At 38.7% G+C, this 18,983-nt stretch overlaps 1 protein-coding gene across 1 annotated transcript in view; it reads left to right on the top strand.

The window, feature by feature from the left end:
- The first annotated feature begins 14,243 nt into the window (after positions 1-14,243).
- The window catches only part of abcc6a (ATP-binding cassette, sub-family C (CFTR/MRP), member 6a), a 36,611-nt gene continuing 31,871 nt past the window's right edge, over positions 14,244-18,983 (top strand). Inside the window, exon 1 of the mRNA XM_038290722.1 lies at positions 14,244-14,697. Within this exon, the coding sequence (XP_038146650.1) occupies positions 14,656-14,697 (42 nt within the window). The 5' untranslated portion in view covers positions 14,244-14,655. The remainder of the gene's footprint in view (positions 14,698-18,983) is intronic.

Genomic DNA, 18,983 nt, shown 5'->3' on the forward strand with positions numbered 1-18,983 from the left:
TATATACCCATGTTAAATCCTAAATAGGAGACTTCAGCACTGATATATACTGTATATATGTGGATGCACTGTATATGCTGTATATATCCCCATGCACCTTTTCCGTGTTTTGGCACCTTCTACTTTTTGACAATTGAGCTGATGTTGCGAGTAAATTTCTCCACTCTAAGATCAATAAAGTCAATCAATCGAAAAACAACTGTGCCACGCAGGCTTCAGAATCTCACTTTTACCACAGTTGCTTTAAAGAAGCAATGAGAATGGACAAAAATCAAACTATCTTTTAAACTTTCTCATTGTGCTTAATATTTTCAGGAAAAAAATAGTTTGATTTATTTAGGAAAAAAACCTAAATAACAAAATGGGGAAAAAGAGAACACCTTCCATATGTACTGCTTATCTGAGTTTGGGTTTCATTGTTGCATGAAAGCAGCTCTAGGCAACAGCATTGCTTTGAGAGTCTGGTATTCCCCCTTGAAAACAACAACTTAGTCATCCCAATGGTTACAAAACTAGGTTCAGAGCAAAATTAAAGTTATGTAACATTGTTTTAAAAAGCCAACTAAATTATGGTTTGGTGGTAGCCCTCTGGAAAAGGCAAGATGTCTCATAAAGTAAAACCAAAAACAGAAAGTGTTGTTTAGATTTAACTCACCAAGACCCTTTTAACTCCACCTATCTTTTTTTTTCCCTTCAAAGATCTTGTATATCCTTCATACCAGATGACAGAGATTTCAATTCTGTCTTTGCATTTTTACCCATCCTCTCCTGTGTAAAAAAAAATAAAAAATCGCATGTAAGTCTCCTATGTTCCCAGACATTGGAGTATCTTTTTCCCATTTTTTTTTTTTTTTCAAAAATAACAGTCAACATAATCAGATGGACAATTGTACACAGCTCTATTTAGTCAGACCCCCTGAACATAATTTAATTCAACAAGTTGGCCCCATGTATTTTTATAGATATATAATATCCTGAAAGGTAGGTTTGCAGTTGTGAATCTACATTCAACCTTTTTATGGTGGTGTTTTGTTTTTTTTAAATAACCCTTCTTTTACATTAGATATATTTTAACTTTTATTCTCATTGTAAATTCCCTTCTAGCGACAAGCATTACAAATTATCATTACAATGGAGCCAAAAAATGTTAAGGTTTAAAACAATTTCTCAAAAATTTCAGTAAGTCTTTTTCTAACAGCTCATGGTTTAAGAGTAAAGGAGATAGATGAGAAGATTAAATCCATGTCATGTCAAAATTTATTTATTTAAGGATCTGACCCAAAATGCAGAGAACCACTCAGAGAACAAGGCAAAGGTTTTGCAGGTTTATTGTGGTAAGGGTTCAGGGGTTGGATCTGGTACTCAGAGGGCTGGTGAACCGGAACTGGAAGGGAGGAGGGAAGTTCAGGTACCGTGGGAATCTTGGATGCCATAAGGATAATGCTAGTGAGGGACTCGTGTTTGGGGGCGTTCTTCTCTCGCTTCGAATCCAGTCAGTGTGGGTTGATCTAGTGAAGAGGGGACTCGTTGGAGAGCGGACAGGTAGACATATGTAGCATCCAGAGGAGCAATGGAGCGGACTGTCACTTGGAAATCCTTCCAGGGGAAGAAACCCAAACATCCAGCTTGAAGGATAACTTCCTGCCGAAAGGGCAAAGACAAAAACAAGGTTAGGCTCAGTGAAACAAAGACTCAGTTAGACTCAGCTAAACTCGGCTTGGCTAAAGTACCCAAAATTGGCCAAAAATCTGGCACCGAGGTAGTGGCAGTCAGCAGCTTAAGTAATCCTCCAGATAATGATCCAACGAGCCGCAGGTGTGCAGGGAAGACCAATATGGACAGTTTCTCCCTCCACCACCAGACCACACAAACTGGATTCCTGACAAAAATTTCTTCCTCAAAAGATGAAAAAACAGGTTATTCTCTCTAAGACAGTCTGAGGAGGCTGACGGTTAAAATATATACTCAGAGTTGTCAAGTAACAAAGTACAAATACTTTGTTACCTTACTTAAGTAGAAATAATGGCTGTCTATATTTTACTGAAGTTGTGGCGGACCACTAGGGGGCTCCACTCTCACTCAGTGGAGAGGTTGTAGTTATGTTTGTACGGATGTGTATATATATATGGGTTTACTGTACAGTTGCTCTCAGTTGGAGTCGAGTAAAGAACTGTTTAAACCTGCCTGCTTTGTGTCGTCATCTTCACTCCTCCACAAAGTAATAAATAAGTAATTTTCTTTTAGACAACTTTTTAATTCTACTCCTTACTTTTTTTTTTATAGACTTGTCAGTTTTGCTTCATATAAGCTCTTTTGGTATGGCCCGGTAAGAAAAGAAAAAAAACATAAAAATAATTACTTTCATCCAATCAATTTCTTTGTGGTTAGACTCAGTACTGCACCAGCTTCTGGTTCGCCAAATACCAAAATAGATAGTTTTTCGAGATGATGCAAAGTTAATTTTGACACTGTAACCATTAGTCATAGACAGACAGACTGCCACTCTGGGTGTCTGTGCACGACCCTTATATCCCTGATTGCTCCCCAGGAGCCCAATTATCCCCAAGGGGATGGGTTAAATGCAGAGGTGAATTTCTCCAATAAATTATTCAATTAATATTATTATCATTATTATTAGGTTATCTCTACCTCTTTCAGTATACCCATCCTCTCTGTTGTTTTGTTCTTTCAGGATTATTCTTATGGATTTAGGATTTTCTGAATTTTTTTATCACTGCCTGTGATTTGGACTGTCCTCATAATCATTCCTTTCTAGATTTTAAACTTCACCTCATTCTTTCCTAGCCTTCTTAATTATGGACTTTGTGTTTGTGGACTTGTTTGAGCTAAAAATAGCTCCAGTGTAGTATTTTACTTTGATTTTTGTCATCAGGTTAAATGAAATAAACATTTGATGTTTTCAGACACCCAGACATTTTGGAAAATGTGATGCTCCGGTTACGTATGAACAATTTGTTGATGGTTCCTTCCTGTCCTAACATTACTGCTACAACAGCACATATAGCGCAGTCTACAAAGACATGGATGAGAGTTGAATTCAGGCGCGCTGGAAGCTGTTTCAAGCGAGGGGGGCTGATGGCTGGGTTGGAAAACACATGACATCATTATGTTGAGGGCTGTGGCTGACGTTTTTAACATAATATTGTAGGCCTACATTTGTCGCCAAAAACTGCCATTTAAAATGCATCGGAACAAATCATGAACATTTTAAACTTTATTTCTTCTCTTTTAATCATTCAAAACAAACAACAGCTCCCAATCAACAGGATCAGAAATACTTGAATAAAATATGGCCTAAATATAGCCTAAACTGAGCATTAAACGTCTTGAAAGTCCATTCGACTATGGATATGGGGAATGATTTCATATCTGAAACAAAAAACCCACACGCACAAAAAAAAAAATTAACTAATTTCATATTTTATCACTAAATAGCTTAATACAGACATAATATTTAGTGATATGCAGCCTTATTCTAGCGTAGACTTCTTCAGCCACAGGACTCCGACAAATAGGCACATAAGTAACACTAAATGCGGCAGTATAGGGGAATTAAAACCATTTCTTACCTCGAAATAGTCAGAAATACGTTTCTGCTGCCTATTGCTAGCCATGCCTAAACTAATGTGAGGTGGCGGAAGCTTCTGGGGAAGTAGCCTAGATTTTTATGAAATATTAAAATAATGAATCATTAGTTTATATCTCATACACAGCCCATCATTTTAATCCCATATCAAACACAGTCTTTTAAGAAATAAATACATAAATAATTTCATGTTTTTAAGTACAATATTATGTTACTCCACAGCCCCCCACCATGGGGGGCTGATGCTATGACGAGGGAGGCTGCAGCCCCCGCAGCACCCCCCTTCCCGTGCCACTGGTTGAATTACAGTGAAATTGGCCTACCCTCGTAAGCCAGTATAATTTTTTGGCCTCCAGAGATATAAGAAATCCCCATAAACACACCTCATATTCAATTATATTCAATTAATTGACCCTCAATTTCATTTATGTATGAAGACAAACAGAATAAGGCAGTATAGTGTTAAAAGCCGTTATTGGATTCAGAGTTATTAAGAAAAAGTGATTCCTATAATATCTACAACATATGTTGATATTCATGTAGAAAACATAAAAAATCATTATCTAATGTTTACCTTAAAGATATTGTGGAGGATATTTGCCAATTTTTAAAAGACCTGCCCTCTCCACTTTAAAAAAATTGCGCGTGTGAGAGCATGCACGACCCCATTTCTCCTCGTGCACGCTCTGTTGAAAAGTTGCTGTTCTCATAGCCCATACAATCTTACTCTGCCCAAACGTCCACACTAACCTCTAAATCTCTCAATCACTGTATAGAGCGGGGACTATATAGTGGACTTTATAGAAGATGCAAAGCATTGTGGGATATATATCTGCCTCTTCTGAGGCTTTTCTTTTCTTCTTATACACTTCGCAGACACTTTTTCTCTTACGGCCCTTGGCAATTTTAAAATTTCCGCAGTGAGAAACGTGAGCTTCAATAACTGCCTGAAACTGTAGCTCACCACACATGTACGCCTGAAAGTTTGCTTGCACAGAAAATATATAGCTAACTGGGGGGGAGCATGTACTGTACAGTAGCAGCCATTTAAAATTGCCCTTCCTAGTCAAACGCCAGCCGCATGGCAGCCCACTTCCATGCAAATTCCAAGCAAAATCCCCTCCAACTTCCCTGCATATTTCTTTACTCTTACTCCACCCTTTCACTGAATTACAGGGTCTTACCAGGATATGACGCTTCTCTTTAGATTTTAATGTCCAAAAATCATAACAGAAAGAATATTTCAGTGCAAAGACTGATGTTTCTTATAAGGAACTTTAGGAGACCAGCCAAGTGCTTTAGGAATCCAGTTTGTGTGGGTTGTTTGTGTGTTTTTCTCTCCCTCCACCACCAGGTGGTGTCCTGTTCTCGTTGGCCTTCCTGCACACCTGCGGCTTGTTGGTTCATCACTGAAGAGTATTTGAGCGGCGGACTGTCACTACCTCGACACCAGAGTGTTTGCCAGTTTTGGGTACTCTAGCCAAGCTGAGTTTAGCTGAGTCTAATCTGAGCCTTTGTTTCTCTGAGTCTAACTTCGTTTTTGTCTTTGCCTCTTCGGCAGGAAGCCTCCCTGTGTAACTGGATTCCTGGCCTTCTCCCCCTGGAAGGGTTAAATGAGTTCACACTGAGTAGGGGAAAACTTCAAGTTCCCATCAGAAATCCAAGTGACAGTCCGCTCCATTGCTCCTCAGGGTCCAACGAATGTCTACTCTCGAGCGAGTTCCCTCTTCTCTGGATAAACCCACACCAACTGGATCAAGGAAAGACAAGAACCCCCTCAAACGTGAGTCCCGCTTCCACTTTGCTAAAGACTTAATCCGTTTTTCCTACGGCCCATGAACTTATCACTGTGATCTCCTCTCCAGACTTTCCAGTTCCGGTTCACCAGTTCTCTGAGTTCCTGATTCAACTCCTGTACAGTCTCCTCAATAAACCTGTTAAACTTCCATCAGCAGCTCTCCTCGAGTGATTAGTGCCTCTCAGGTGAGGGCGGAAGCACCATTTCGTTAATGAAAGCTCTGCGCTTACACCTTGAAGCTTTCTCTCTGCAGTTCTTTTTCCTGAAAAGAGATAACTCGGGACAAACTCTTTAAATAACACTTCATAATGTATATGTATTAAATAACCAGGAGACATGACAACCAATTTTGACAGAAATTGTAATTTTACTTAGTCCAGAGAAGTTGCCTAGTGTTAAAGAAGGCAGCGCTTAGCAACCGGGCTCGCTTCTCCACGAAGTCGGCCCCGGATCACAGTTAAAGAAGCATTTTATAAAATTCCAGTATGCCACATCATCATATCATTACATCATACCCAATTGCAGATGAGGAGAAATCCATGGCTCCAGTCTTATCACAATATTACTCTTTGTTCTTAGATCAAGGACACTGCTCTCATTCCAATTACCAAATTTTTGCAAAATAATAAATGAAGATGACTTTCTATCCTGACAGAATAACTGTCCTAATTATATAAACTGCTTAGGAAAGCATCAGTTTTGACATGTTACAGGCAGGTAATATTAGGGTTTAACTGACTCGCACATCATCAATGACAATAATCCAGACATAGCTGAAACAAAAAAACTGAAATACTTTTTACAGATTTTTAAATCACCATTATTTCTAAAACATGTCACCTGTCATTTAAACAGCATTTCCTGTTTTCATTTTGATGTATGTCATTTCACCCCACCAGCCCAGCCCTTGTTGTTCTATATGGTTTTTCCCGGAAGTCTGTCATTTTTCCACTCTCAGATTTACAGAGTGAAAAGTGCAGGCTTCCCATGTTTGAGTACATACTGCAACAAATGGCTCTGCAATAAGAAGCTGAGTAATGCATCCTTTGTGAAAGTTCTTTGATTTACTGTATGTTGCTTTTTTCCCAGTACTTCCATAACTGAAGCCAGCTCTCTGGAGATAAATGGAGTTACTGATTCATGCTGTGAATGTATTGCATTAAATATTATTGCAAGATTGAGCTGTTTTAGAAAGACCTCTGCACAACATGTTAGAGATATTGAGGTATGTTAGCTGTTTTATATTCAATGCATGTAAATTATGACTCAGTGTTGGCAGCATTCCACATGTTGTAGAATTTGAGACCAATGCGATTTAAACCAAGCCTGCAGCAAATTTCTGTGGTAATGTTTGTGTTATGTGGTATATTATATATACAATAACAGCAAGTGGTAAAAATTTTGCTGGTAAACGCAACATATTTTTACCACATTGTACTCAACCCATTTGTTTTCCACCCTGAAAATGGCTGTTTTTACAGCCCTTAGGGAGTGGATGATTCCCTAATAAATGCTGCAACCACAATTCCAGCCTCCCCCTCAGTTTTCCTCTGTGATATTTTTAGAGGGGATCTGTCCTCAATCTTCAAGGGCAAAGCAGAGGAATTGTTGTTGCTGCTCGTCTTACCGCTCTCTGCGGTCACTTGCTCTGAGCTGTCTCTGTACGTCACAAGGACCCTGCGTGAGTGGGAGCTGGGCTCCAGGATCTATTAAAGTGGGAGCCAAGAGTCCAGCATTTTGGGAAAGCAGTGACGAAGGACTATGCCATGGATTTCCATTTGATGCTATTTTTGGCCCATAAAACGTTTGTTTTACATTTGGAGAAAAGCCACAATATCCTGTGGCTTTCAGCATTAAACAAGCTGAATTCCTACCTGCAGAGGCAAGCTGTGGGTGGATGGATGGATGGATGGATGGATGGATGGATGGATGGATGGATGGATGGATGGATGGATGGATGGATGGATGGAAATATTCCCACTATCATCCTGAAATAATCAACATTTTTTCCTCAAAAAAGGTTGTCTGGAAATAAAGAAATAATAAACTAGTCAAAATTTGAATATATGCATCCTCTGCAAGGCAGGGAACGGCAAAATCCCAATATGCCTTTTTTGTGATGTAAACAAAGGAAAACTATTTTTTTCTAAATAGCTGAATTGTGAACAGCAGATGTTGGACAGATTGCGGAGTACAGCAACTACCAATTATGCCAACGAGATTTCTACATTTCAAATGAACTATATTCTCCTTTATGATGTTTGGCCTTGTCTAAACATATTGGCAAATAAGAATATCCATCAATGTGGAAATACAGACACTATAAATTAACATTGTTTGTTTGGGAGATTATGCTCCAAACCAGTCCTGCGGTATCTCTGCCATTCCTCTGGCTGGCTGTCGTCCAGTGTGGTTTTTCCTCTAAAGAATAATCACAACACAGTCTCATTCAGACACCTTCTTGCTCCAGGACAGCTGAGAAAATGATGGCAGCCATCTGCTGTCTGAGAGAGAAAAAGAGCATCTTCACTATGTCTGAGGTTTGGAGATGTCAGGTTAAGATTAGAAAAACAAAAACTCAGCCTAACAATTATCTTTCTAATTCTGGATTCATTATGCAACTAAACTCTCTGTGTGTCATGCATTTCAAATAAGAATAAGAATAGATATTTGTTTATCTGAGAAAGAGGAAAAGTGAGTTTGATTTGGAAATCATTAGAAACAGATGGCTGGGTAAAAAAATATCTCAGCATTTTTTTTTTTTTTGTTACATAAGGAACTGTTCACAGCTCTTTGTTTAGAGTTATACCTGAAACACTTACTTGGCTAAAACCAGGTCCTAAAGTCATCAAGCTAAACTGATCATATTTTTTTTACCAGCAGAGCAGAATAAAAGTAGTCATTCTATGTATTAGTTTATTAGCAAAAAGGGAAAAAAAGATTATTTAGCTAGTAGTCATTTAAATCCTTAGAGGAAAAAAAATTGAGTGTGGTTACACAGCAAACGTTTTGGAATGCCTTAACATTGCTAGATTCAGGTTTCTATTGTTAATCACACCGGTGTAAACCCATCTGGAGACTGAAATGCACCAGAGGACTGTACCCTGGCACAGTTACACTTGCCTGTCTTGCACAATTTATCCTGACCTGGGAGCACTTCCCTTGCAGTGTCAATCTGTAAAAGGCCAGAATAGCAAAAAAGAAAGAGAGGATATGACACAAGAGCAGCATAGATAGGTCAAAGAAGAAAAAGAAAAATAATAGATGAAAGAATTCAAAAATGATTTGTGGGGGTACATGGAGTAGTGAGTAGAATTAGAATTAGTCATGAGACAGAACAACTTCTCGATCTGTACAATATGACCCATGAATCTATCCGGTAAAAAATTTGTTCTAAGAATCTCCATTTCAAAGCAAACCAGGCAAAGGAATTTTCTGTTATTTTAAGATACCTGGCCTTATCTTTGTACTTGACAGCACTGTAAGTTTGCCCTAAGAGTTCCAAACCACTTCGATCTTGGGCAGAGGTCCACCTTTCAGGCCTGCAATAAGCTTAAACACAGTTACGCACTACTCCATATATGGACTCATTACATTAAAAAAATGATAGGAATACTTTTGAAATACTCTACAAGGATCAATCTTTGAGTGTGTCTTGTGAATGGGGCCGAGAGGGGCTGGTGCCAGCAGGGTGTTAAATACTTGCAGGCTCATCTCACTCACATCTACATGTGAGACTGTGAGGGGTCTTCAGACTGAAGAAGCACATCTAATGCGTAAAGATCCAAAGATGACATTAGCCCCCCCCCCCCCCATCAGCTTCCACATTGCAGCTGTTAAACTGGAAAACAGGAAGTGAAAAGTCCCTGTCAAAGATCAACCAGGCTGAAAAGGTTATTACAGATTAGGATGTGCACGGCATGTTGGGGGGGTGGGGGGGGGGAACGGAAGAAGCGGTTATAATTGCTTGCGTAGGCTGACACATCTGAATTTACAGGCTGCACTTGCACTGTGCCACTCATTTAAGGCTGCTAATTTAAGAGCTGTGAGAAGAGGAAAAAAACAGAGATATTTTGCTGGCTTGTCTCTGGCCCCTCCCTTTGCTTTGCTTCTTCTAAATTTGTCTCTCCCACCCCCCCGGTCCGTCTTGCTCAAACGTAAGAGGCCTTAATGACACCATTATTTTGACTAGACTGTTTTTCCTCCCAGAGAGAGGGAGGCCAAAGGAAGTGTAGGTGACCTAGACTGGTTAACCACCACGCAGTCATGGCCTGGCTGGGGCACTGGCACCCTCTCAGCACGCCTTCTTGCATCTATCCACCGCTTGCCAGGTCCACATTACTACTACTACACGCCATGACCGCATGTGGGCTCGCTCCAGCGCCAGTCTCCCTTTTAAGTCCACGCTATGTGCCTTCTCTTTTCTACCCTGGTGAAAACAGTCGGGCCGTCTCGCCACCGGGTGTAACAAAGCCCCTTTAGGTACACTATACATGCCATTTTCTGCACATGGTTATGTTTGTGCTCCTGCTTGCAGCTTGCACACTTCTTGATTGTCACTGCACATGCACAATAGTGCATGTGGGCTGTTTTTGTGCTACTTTCTTTTCCACGAATTGCTCCACCTCCAACCTCAAGCTCATATCTGGGAACGATCAGCTGAGGAGTCTTAGCTCGTAGTCTTTAAATTTTCTTTTTCTTTCTCTGAACCCAACAGGGAAGGAATTAGTCCGTCTCCAGTCAGGAAGCCCATAAAATATATGTGTACATTTTTACTAACAAGCCTTTATAGGCAGCATTTAGAAACCGACCACAGGGTAGACTGTGTTACCATGATAGGGTGAAAACTTTTCAGAGCCCTTTAATATCACCTGGTCAGAGCTGATGAGAAAACAAAAACATATAAAAAAAAAATAAAGAAACCACACTTTACCTCTCAGCTACTGAACCACTGAATTTATGGGATTCAGAGCAGTGCACTGTAAACTTTTCATGTTGTGCTATATTCACAGAAGTACACCACTCACAGCTCAGTGGCTGTGGTGTTTCAGACCATTTCTCTGTAACTGAACCACTAATCCAGATTTAATAATAGATGGTCAGACTGGTCGTGTCTTAGTTGTTTTGATTCCTCTCAAAGATGTTGTTGCAGTAATGCATTCTTCTATCTTAACCCCCACAGGTTAGCAAAATCTACTTTTATTATTTAGAGTACCTAAATCAAATAACTTACCCTTCATCACCTTTATCCTTTTCATAACATGAGGACCGCACTCGCCCCAAGATGGTTTTTAGACCTGTAACATATTCTCTGTGGTCTTGCCTTTATTTCGATACCAAAACAATTAAAATAAACTGTTGAGTTCTTGAGATATATTCAATTCATTTTGGGCATGTTATTTTCAAGCATATTTCTCGAAAACAGGCCTAGTGTCCAAGAGGTTAAATACAGTATTCCCTTTATTTACAGTATATTTTTTGTGATGTACCAGCAACAAATACAGCATATGCAGGACAAGGATGCATGTCTTTGAAAATGTTTTACTTATAGGAATCTAAATAATAATCATACTAGTCGGTGAAAAATTTGGTGTTAAAATTCAGAATCAACCTTTTTTTTTAAACTCTAAATAGATTATTTTACAACTATACTGAGTGTAAATCTGCTCAAGTGTTGAAGTTATAAGTCAATGAAAAATTTGACAGCCATTCAGTGTAACCTTTACTCTATATGGTGTTGATTACCTGCCAGTCTCTGAGAGGTATTCTGGATTTTGACATTAAAATGAGTAAAATTAACTCTGCACAGGTTGACACTGGCTATAGAGTAAATTTTACACTACTTTGGAGTGGAACCAAATGTTATCTGAGACAGACTACTTATATTCAACTTTGTAGGTGTTAAAGTACCACTTGGTTTTTTACTCTAGATAAAGAGCCACTTAATTAGTCAAGAGAGTCCCACACTGATGACAGCAATCCTTCGAAGGTCTTAAAGATTTTCTGAACAGAGTTAGTTAGCACACAGCAATGTTCTGCATCTCAACAGCAAATGTGGGAGAGCTGCTGAAAAAAAAACTGAGTAACCAAACAAGGGGAACAGTTTAAGTTGTGCATTTCACAAGTCAGACATTTATGTAAGAGTGGCAAGAAGAAATACATTTTTAATCAAAAGGCTCGTGAAGTTCAGGTTGGAGATTGGCACAAGCCATGTAGACACAGCTAAAACCTAGATTTGTATTGCTCTCACAGAACATCACTTGATCCCTCATTACATTTACTTTAAAATGTTGCCTGTAATAAAAGCATGAAATCAGATCAAAATCCTGGTTTCTGTTGCATAACCTACTTCCTTTTGCTGCAGGAGCACAGCTGAATAGCAGAAATAAGGCTGGAGCAAAAACATAAAGTGATGAGTCATTTTTTTGAAGAATAATATTCTCATATTTGCACATGGCTAGACACCAGGCCCTGACGGTGGTCTGCCTCCTCGCCGAACTTTCCATGTTTCTTCTCTGCGGTGATGATGATGCTGCTGTCGGTACCAGTCCAAACACTGTCATATTTTCCTGCCCAGCTAAAGTTTTTTCCCCAACCCCTGACAGGATTGACCTGCCTCACACCATGTGACGATATATTTCTGCAGACAACAAAGAGCTTTGAAGACACTCACATATGTTTTCTTCTTTTATACAATACATAAAACCATAATTAAAGGAGGTGATTTTAATGTTCTTTTGTTTTGGTTGTTTTTTGTTGAACGACAAAGTTGTTCAATAATTTTCCAGGCAGTAATTATATTATGTGTGGCCCTATCATTCATGGTTCCCAGATTTTCCAAAAATAAGCTGGAATATGCTCTAAAATGTATTCTTTAATTGGACAAAATATCTTCACAGAAAGCCGTGGACTGACTTCACTTTTTCCACTTGGAGTGCAACTGGATGACTATTTAACCAATTTTAGTCTATATCCTGCTGTATCAGCAAGTTATGTAATACCTGGAAATGCATGTGATGGTTTGCATCACAGGGAAGACTCAACATCTGCCACTCCAAAAAAAGGTATAAACACATTTATCTAATAATAAATTATTCTTATATGTTGACCTAGCAGAGACCTATTTAATGAACTATACTGTAATTAAAAAGTGGATTTGTCTGTAACTCAATTCCTAACATAAACATTATATATTAGCTACAAAGACTAATGCTTTCAAGGCATTATTCCTGATAATTATGATTTCCCACTTACATCCTATGACAACAATAATTAGAAATATTTCATCAGAACAAAAAAAATGTTGTTATACAGAAATATTTGCTTTATAAAAAGTATTTTTTTATCACCTCTTTAGGGTCATTATTTAAAGAAAAGGGCAATTTTAAACCCAAAGACTAACCTACTGAATATTACTGTAAACCTTTTTTCTTATTGAAGACTAATATTTTCTTAGAAATAACAAAGCATTCAGTCTATGTTAGGCTTCCTAAACTCACTTGTGTCACAACACAACCCAGACCAAGTATTTATTGACATTTTATTTTAAAGCACAAACCGAAGTAGTCTATTCTAAAACAAGTACAATGAAAAGAAAATTGTAAAAGGGAAATATTAAGACATGAAGTTTAAGTTACTTGCACAGAAAAGCATGGCTTCTTATGCCCTGAGATCCAACAATCAGCTGTTGCTCACTGTTCCTTTTGCCCGTACAGAGCTAGGGAAGAAAGCCTTTAGCTACGCAGCTCTTTGTGCGTGGAATTTTTTTTACAAAGAAACTGCAAGTTGACTGAGTTTTTATCTTTAAATGCTTTTAAGTTAAAAGTGAAAGAATTTGAAGCAGGCTCGATGATCTGTAAGTGATTTACTTGATATGTTTTTTTTATGTCCCTGTCATTTTATTTAATGTATCTCTGTTTCTTATGTAACTTTGCTGCTTCTTGGCCAGGACACTCTTGAAAAAGTGGTTCTTCCTGGTTAAATAAAGGTTAAATAAAATAAAATAAAAAAGTTTATACTTTTCAAAATCCCCCTTTGACTGCGTGTCTTTGGGGTATTTCTCTAACAGTTTTGCACTTCTGGCAACTGGAGATTTTTCTTCATTGCTAAAAAACTTCTCAGTCCTAGTAGAGCAAGGACATTTTAAAACATCAGCTTATTAAGTCTTACTTTCTGAAACATAAATGTAATTAGCCTTAAGCATTTAAAAAAGTAAGCTTATTAGTTTTATATACTGCTACTATAAGGGCTTTTTAGGATGCATTGATAAAAGCAAAGAATGATGTATATTTCATTACAGGTGGTTTATTAGTTCTATCTATAAGATAAATTCTCATTGAAATACTTTGCAATCCCTCTTTGCAATATGACAGAATTTTGAAAAATCAAAGACATGTATTACTTTTCTAAAGCACTATAATATTTTATTTTCTGTTAGTGTAAAGGAAGAGGAAAAATATGTTTTACATTTGACCTTGAAAACTGAAACAGTGTGTTATAAATCTAAAACAGGAAAACAGTCTTTACTTGCCATTATCTTGGATTTATATAAAAAGCAAATCCTATAAGCATGGCGTTTATTGGAGTGTGTCTCGTCTTAGTTTAAAAGGTATTTCTGTGCAAAACCAGACGCTTTGTGGCCAGACAACTGGTCTGTTTGGGATGAGGGAAGAGTGGGCAGGAGAAGGAGCGAGAAAGGAGGTAGGGGGCAGAGAGTGAACCCGGGAGGAGTGTGTCTGGGTGTGGGACTGTCATCCCATTGAGGGAAGTGGTGTTTTGATCAAAATCCAGAAAAGAGGGGTGTGAGTAAGTAAGTGAGTGAGTGAGTAAGAAAGAGAGAGAGAGAGAGAGAGAGAGAAATATTTCCACCCACCCAGCAAGGAGACTCACTCATAAACGGCATTCAGGCTGACTGGGAGTCAGAAAGACACCGGATCTCAGGTCAGCAGCAGTTACAGTCAGGGTGGCAGGGAGAAAAAGTGCTTAGTTCAGATAGAAGATGTTTTATTAAAGGAAATCTAAAGAGCACACTAAGAAACACAGAAGCTTAACCCCTGAAAGTAACTTATAATAGAAAAAGAGTGCAATAATTGACCGAATTAGCCCAAATCAAATACACACACATATTGACACACTAGTGCTGTTGCGGAGAGAGAGCGTGTGAGTGTGTGAGCAAAGTCTGCTGAGTGGGGAGGAGGCCTGTTCAACTCCTACAAGCAGAGCGCCGGTGGAGGAAAAAACCAGAGAGTGGATGGATGCCTTTTGCAGACTGAGTGGCCTGGACCCTCTGTGGGTGAGTTTGTGATGTATTCCCTGACCTTGTAAACACATCTGTTTGCGTTTTTTGCGTGCTTTTCTTGTTTTTTTTTGTTTTGTTTTGTTTTGTTTTGCTTATACTGTTAGAAAAAACAAGCTTATGCAGCTCTGTTATTAATGTTTTACAACTTTTCTGTTTCTGACACAATCAAAGTTATTAAAAATATTAAGTGTTATTCTCCATCTTGTCTTCTTTGCATCAGTTTAACACTAATGTGGTAAACTGTTGCTCATAAAACCTTGTTTTACTTATCTTGTTTTTCCTCAAGATCTGTATGATTTTTTTTTTGCCTGCGACATTGATTTCTCTTAATTATTATCTGTCTGCTTACAATACCATGCTTCACAAACTGCCAATAACCACCAAGGACAATGGTGATAATAATGATGAATCTAGCAGCTTGTAGTATGGATTTCAAATCAAAATACTGCACAACTTATCTGCAAGGAAAGAAAAGCCCCTGGGCATGTTCTGGTCTTCCTAGGTTTAATTTATCTTACAGATGTGGTATCCATCACCGACATGCCTCACCAACATGCTGTGTATTGGTAATTGCAACAACATAGTCCTAGCTGTTGTGGTGAAAAGATAAAAAAAAAAGGTTAAATTAGTAAAGCCATATTTTGGATCTTAGTTAAAAAGTAGCAGAATGGCTGCAAGCCATCTAGAGGAGAAAACATTGCTTCCTAACATGTGTCCACCGCCCCTTTTTTGGTTGTGGATCTCATTTCAGCTAATGCTCTTGTTTCTGCTTCTGCAAAACCTCATAACAATGCTCGTCATGCTTTGTTGTGAGAGCAAATGTAAACTATGTTTTATGTACAGCTGCCTTTTCCACAAACCTTTAAAAATACACTTTCTCTTACATCTGCGTCAGTGTACTGGATGTTGTAACAAGTTTTTTGTGCCATGTTTGCTGCACAGTACCTTGAGTCATGAACTGAATCAGCATTTTACATACCTTTGAAATGCTGTCACAAAGTTTCTGCTAACAGACCCTGCAAATGGATAAAGATAAAAGAACTGTTTGTAAAAGGTAAACAGGCCCAAAATGAGGTTGAATGCCATCAAGTTCAGTCTGTTGCAAAGCATGCAACACGTGTGAGCACAAAAATAACATGACTAATCTGTACAGAGAGAGAGTGAGAGGTCAGTCACTGAACTTTAATCACGTGACCTCTGGAAAAAAGTAACATTACATACATTTGTTTTATAATGGCTTTGTGGTTTACATTATGGCATGAATGGATTTATCTCTATCTGCTAAGTGGTGAACAGCAAGATGTTCTTTGATGTTACTTCATCAGCTAAAAAAAAAGATTTTCCACAAAACCACCAAACCTGTGTTTCCATCATTTCTTACACGACAACCCACAATGAAAGGCTATACTAATTGAGGGTGATCCAAAGGAAACCTGAAAGCCAAGCTGTTGCTCTAGGATTTGTGGATTTCATTTTCTCAAGGTTCATCTGAGGCAAACCCAGATCAGCCTTATGGTAATGTGCTTGAATAGGGAGTTTCATAAAGAAAAGGTGCTCACATCAATTTGCAATATGCAACATATCTACTGTTAGAAACGGATCTTATTAGTTGAAAAAAAATATATATATATTACTTTATGATGAAGGAAGTCAAGTACCACACCTTTCAGTTCTGAACCAATGTTATACCAAAGCCTTGTTCCTACTGAAAATACGGGGTTAACGCATTTTTCAAACATGTGTCGAATCACGAACAATCGGCCTTTGGTTCCCTTGCCATTTGCACAAAAGCTGGGTCTAACCCCTTGCTCGCAAGCTGTGTGGCCTCTGTGGCTCTCGATGCGTGTCTAATGACATCATCACGCTGGGTTAGCATTGATTTCACCAGTATGACAGCAAACAGGAAAGTAAACAATGGAGAACAATTTTTAGGGAAGCCAGGGTATAATAGGCGTGCTATATTGTTTCGCTTTTTAATGTGTCTGAATCCCTCTTACTAGCACTGCTCCATGTTTATCAAATGTAGACAAAGTTGTTTTGGGCTTAATAGATCAGGCCTGGCTGGCTCGGTGTGTTGATGTCCATTCATTGCGCTTGATGATGTCACTTAACTTGGCAGGTCAACCGACTGGTGTTGCCAAAGCATGCCGATCATACCGAGTCATTTTGACCCGCTTAGACACATGTCTGTGAGGTGTCACCATTGCCACTAAAAGCCGATTCTTCTGGGTTTAAACTGGTTTTTCGGCCAGTGGGAAAGGGGTACAATATGCTGGTACTCAGGGAGCTATATGTTTCAGCTAAGAGAAAAAGATTCTTGGTCAAAAACTTTCAAGCAGCAACATTTCACCTTTCGGTAGCAAATTAATTGACATTATAGGGTCATAATTGTAAGTATTTCAAATATTCTTCTAAAAAATATGTTAGCCCCATATCATTTTAGTATTTTTATTGATAGATACTATGGCAAAATATGTGTTCTAATGCTACTGCAGGGTGCTTTACTGCAAGCTGTCCTTAGGCTTAGACATACAATATAGATATACAATCTGGCTTGCTACGCAGGAAATTGCAATTACTCTTTCCATCAAAACAGGGAATTCTTTGTATTTATCAGCTATTCACGTTGCCTTCTAAAGATTGAGTATAACTAGATTGTTTTTTAATCCATATATTCCACATGAGTTTTTGAACAATAAAAACAACACAACTAAAAATGCTAACACTACGTCAGACTGCTACTATGTCCTAAAAATCTCTGTCTTCACCTGGACAGCAGACTGCACTGGAGACAAAACTATGAAGTCGTCTACAGGAAGGGATAGAGCAGACTGTACTTCTTGAGGAAGTTTAGGTCCTTAGTGCTTGCAGCAAGATGGTACATATCTTCTGTCTATCAAGTATAGTGTGAGTTCTTCTGCCATTATCTGTTGAGGTTGCAGCAAAAGAGCAGTTGACATAAAGAAGCTGGAAGAGCTGAAAAAGAAGGTTGCTTCTGTTTTAGAAACTCTGGAGCCTCTGAAGATGGATTTTCAAAGAATCTTTCAAAAAATGATGAGCATTAAGGGAAACTCTGAGAATACTCTTCATCAGACCTTGGTACAATAACTGTGTCTTGTAAATGTATAAATCCCTTTATTGTCCCACAATGGGGAAATTTACTCATACACCTAAAGTAAACATAGTGTGTTGCATTTAACCCATTCCGTTGAGGAGCAGCGGGCTGCCATAGTGTGGCACCAAGTGAGCACTGTGGGGATATGGGTTTAGCTCAGGAACCCAAAGTGGAGGCTGTGGGGATCAAACCTTTGACTTGCAACCTTCTCAGAGCCCAAGCGCACTCCTCTAACCACTAGACCAACACTCCCTAGTCAGAGGCTTCTCTAGACCTGCTTCAGGACCAACACAGACTGCTACAGAAGATGCTTACTATCCACAGCTGTCACCATACACAAAAACATGTCAATGGTCCTTACATCCATCAACAACATTTTCTATCTCTTAAGAATAAAATAAAATCTATTTGAATTTAATTGATTTCTGTCCAACCATCAGCTATTCACAAGAGAATAACAGCTGATTTCAGAGAAAAAAAAACAATTCAGCAACTTCATTATTAAAAAGGGAGTTTTCCTCTCCACTGTCACTATGAGCATGCTTGTTGTGAGGGATTACTTTCGAGTCAATGAGTCAATGCAATGAGATGGTTTTCCTTAGAAAGAAAACTTTCTAATTTTACTGTATGATCTGTTTGAATTGTCTCTGTAAAGTGCCTTGAGATGAGATGTGTTGTGAATTGGCACCATCTAAATAAACTGAATTGAATCATCTGAGCTACAGTACAGCTAAGATTTGTGTGGGGGGGGGGGGGGGGGGGGGTTTGCTCATTTGAGAAGATTCAATCCACAAGAATAGCTGTATATTTAGTTTCTCCCACTTTGCTCAACCTGACCTATAATTTGAATGACAGGACAAGGCGATGCTGACAAGAGAGTTGACAGAGAGATTGACACTCACAGAAATTACAGGGTCCTTCTCCTTTCTACACTACATGCGCTCCCATCAGCCCACTTATACTGTTTTAAAAGCCTTTTCAAAGTGAAGATTGTGAAAGCCTTTGTCAGTTTCTGTAATCATCTGCACCCAAAGGTTAAAAAAATTGAATTCGTAAAAATAAATAAATAAATTTTGCACATTTGGCACATAAATCGTCTCTGCTCTCTACCTTCACATCATTGTGTTTTTCTGGTAAAAATAGACCCCTTGCAGTAGCTGCTGGC

Source organism: Cyprinodon tularosa, unplaced genomic scaffold (genome assembly GCF_016077235.1).
Source record: "Cyprinodon tularosa strain WSP-4 unplaced genomic scaffold, ASM1607723v1 ctg287, whole genome shotgun sequence".
NCBI classification, from domain to species: Eukaryota; Metazoa; Chordata; class Actinopteri; order Cyprinodontiformes; family Cyprinodontidae; genus Cyprinodon; species Cyprinodon tularosa.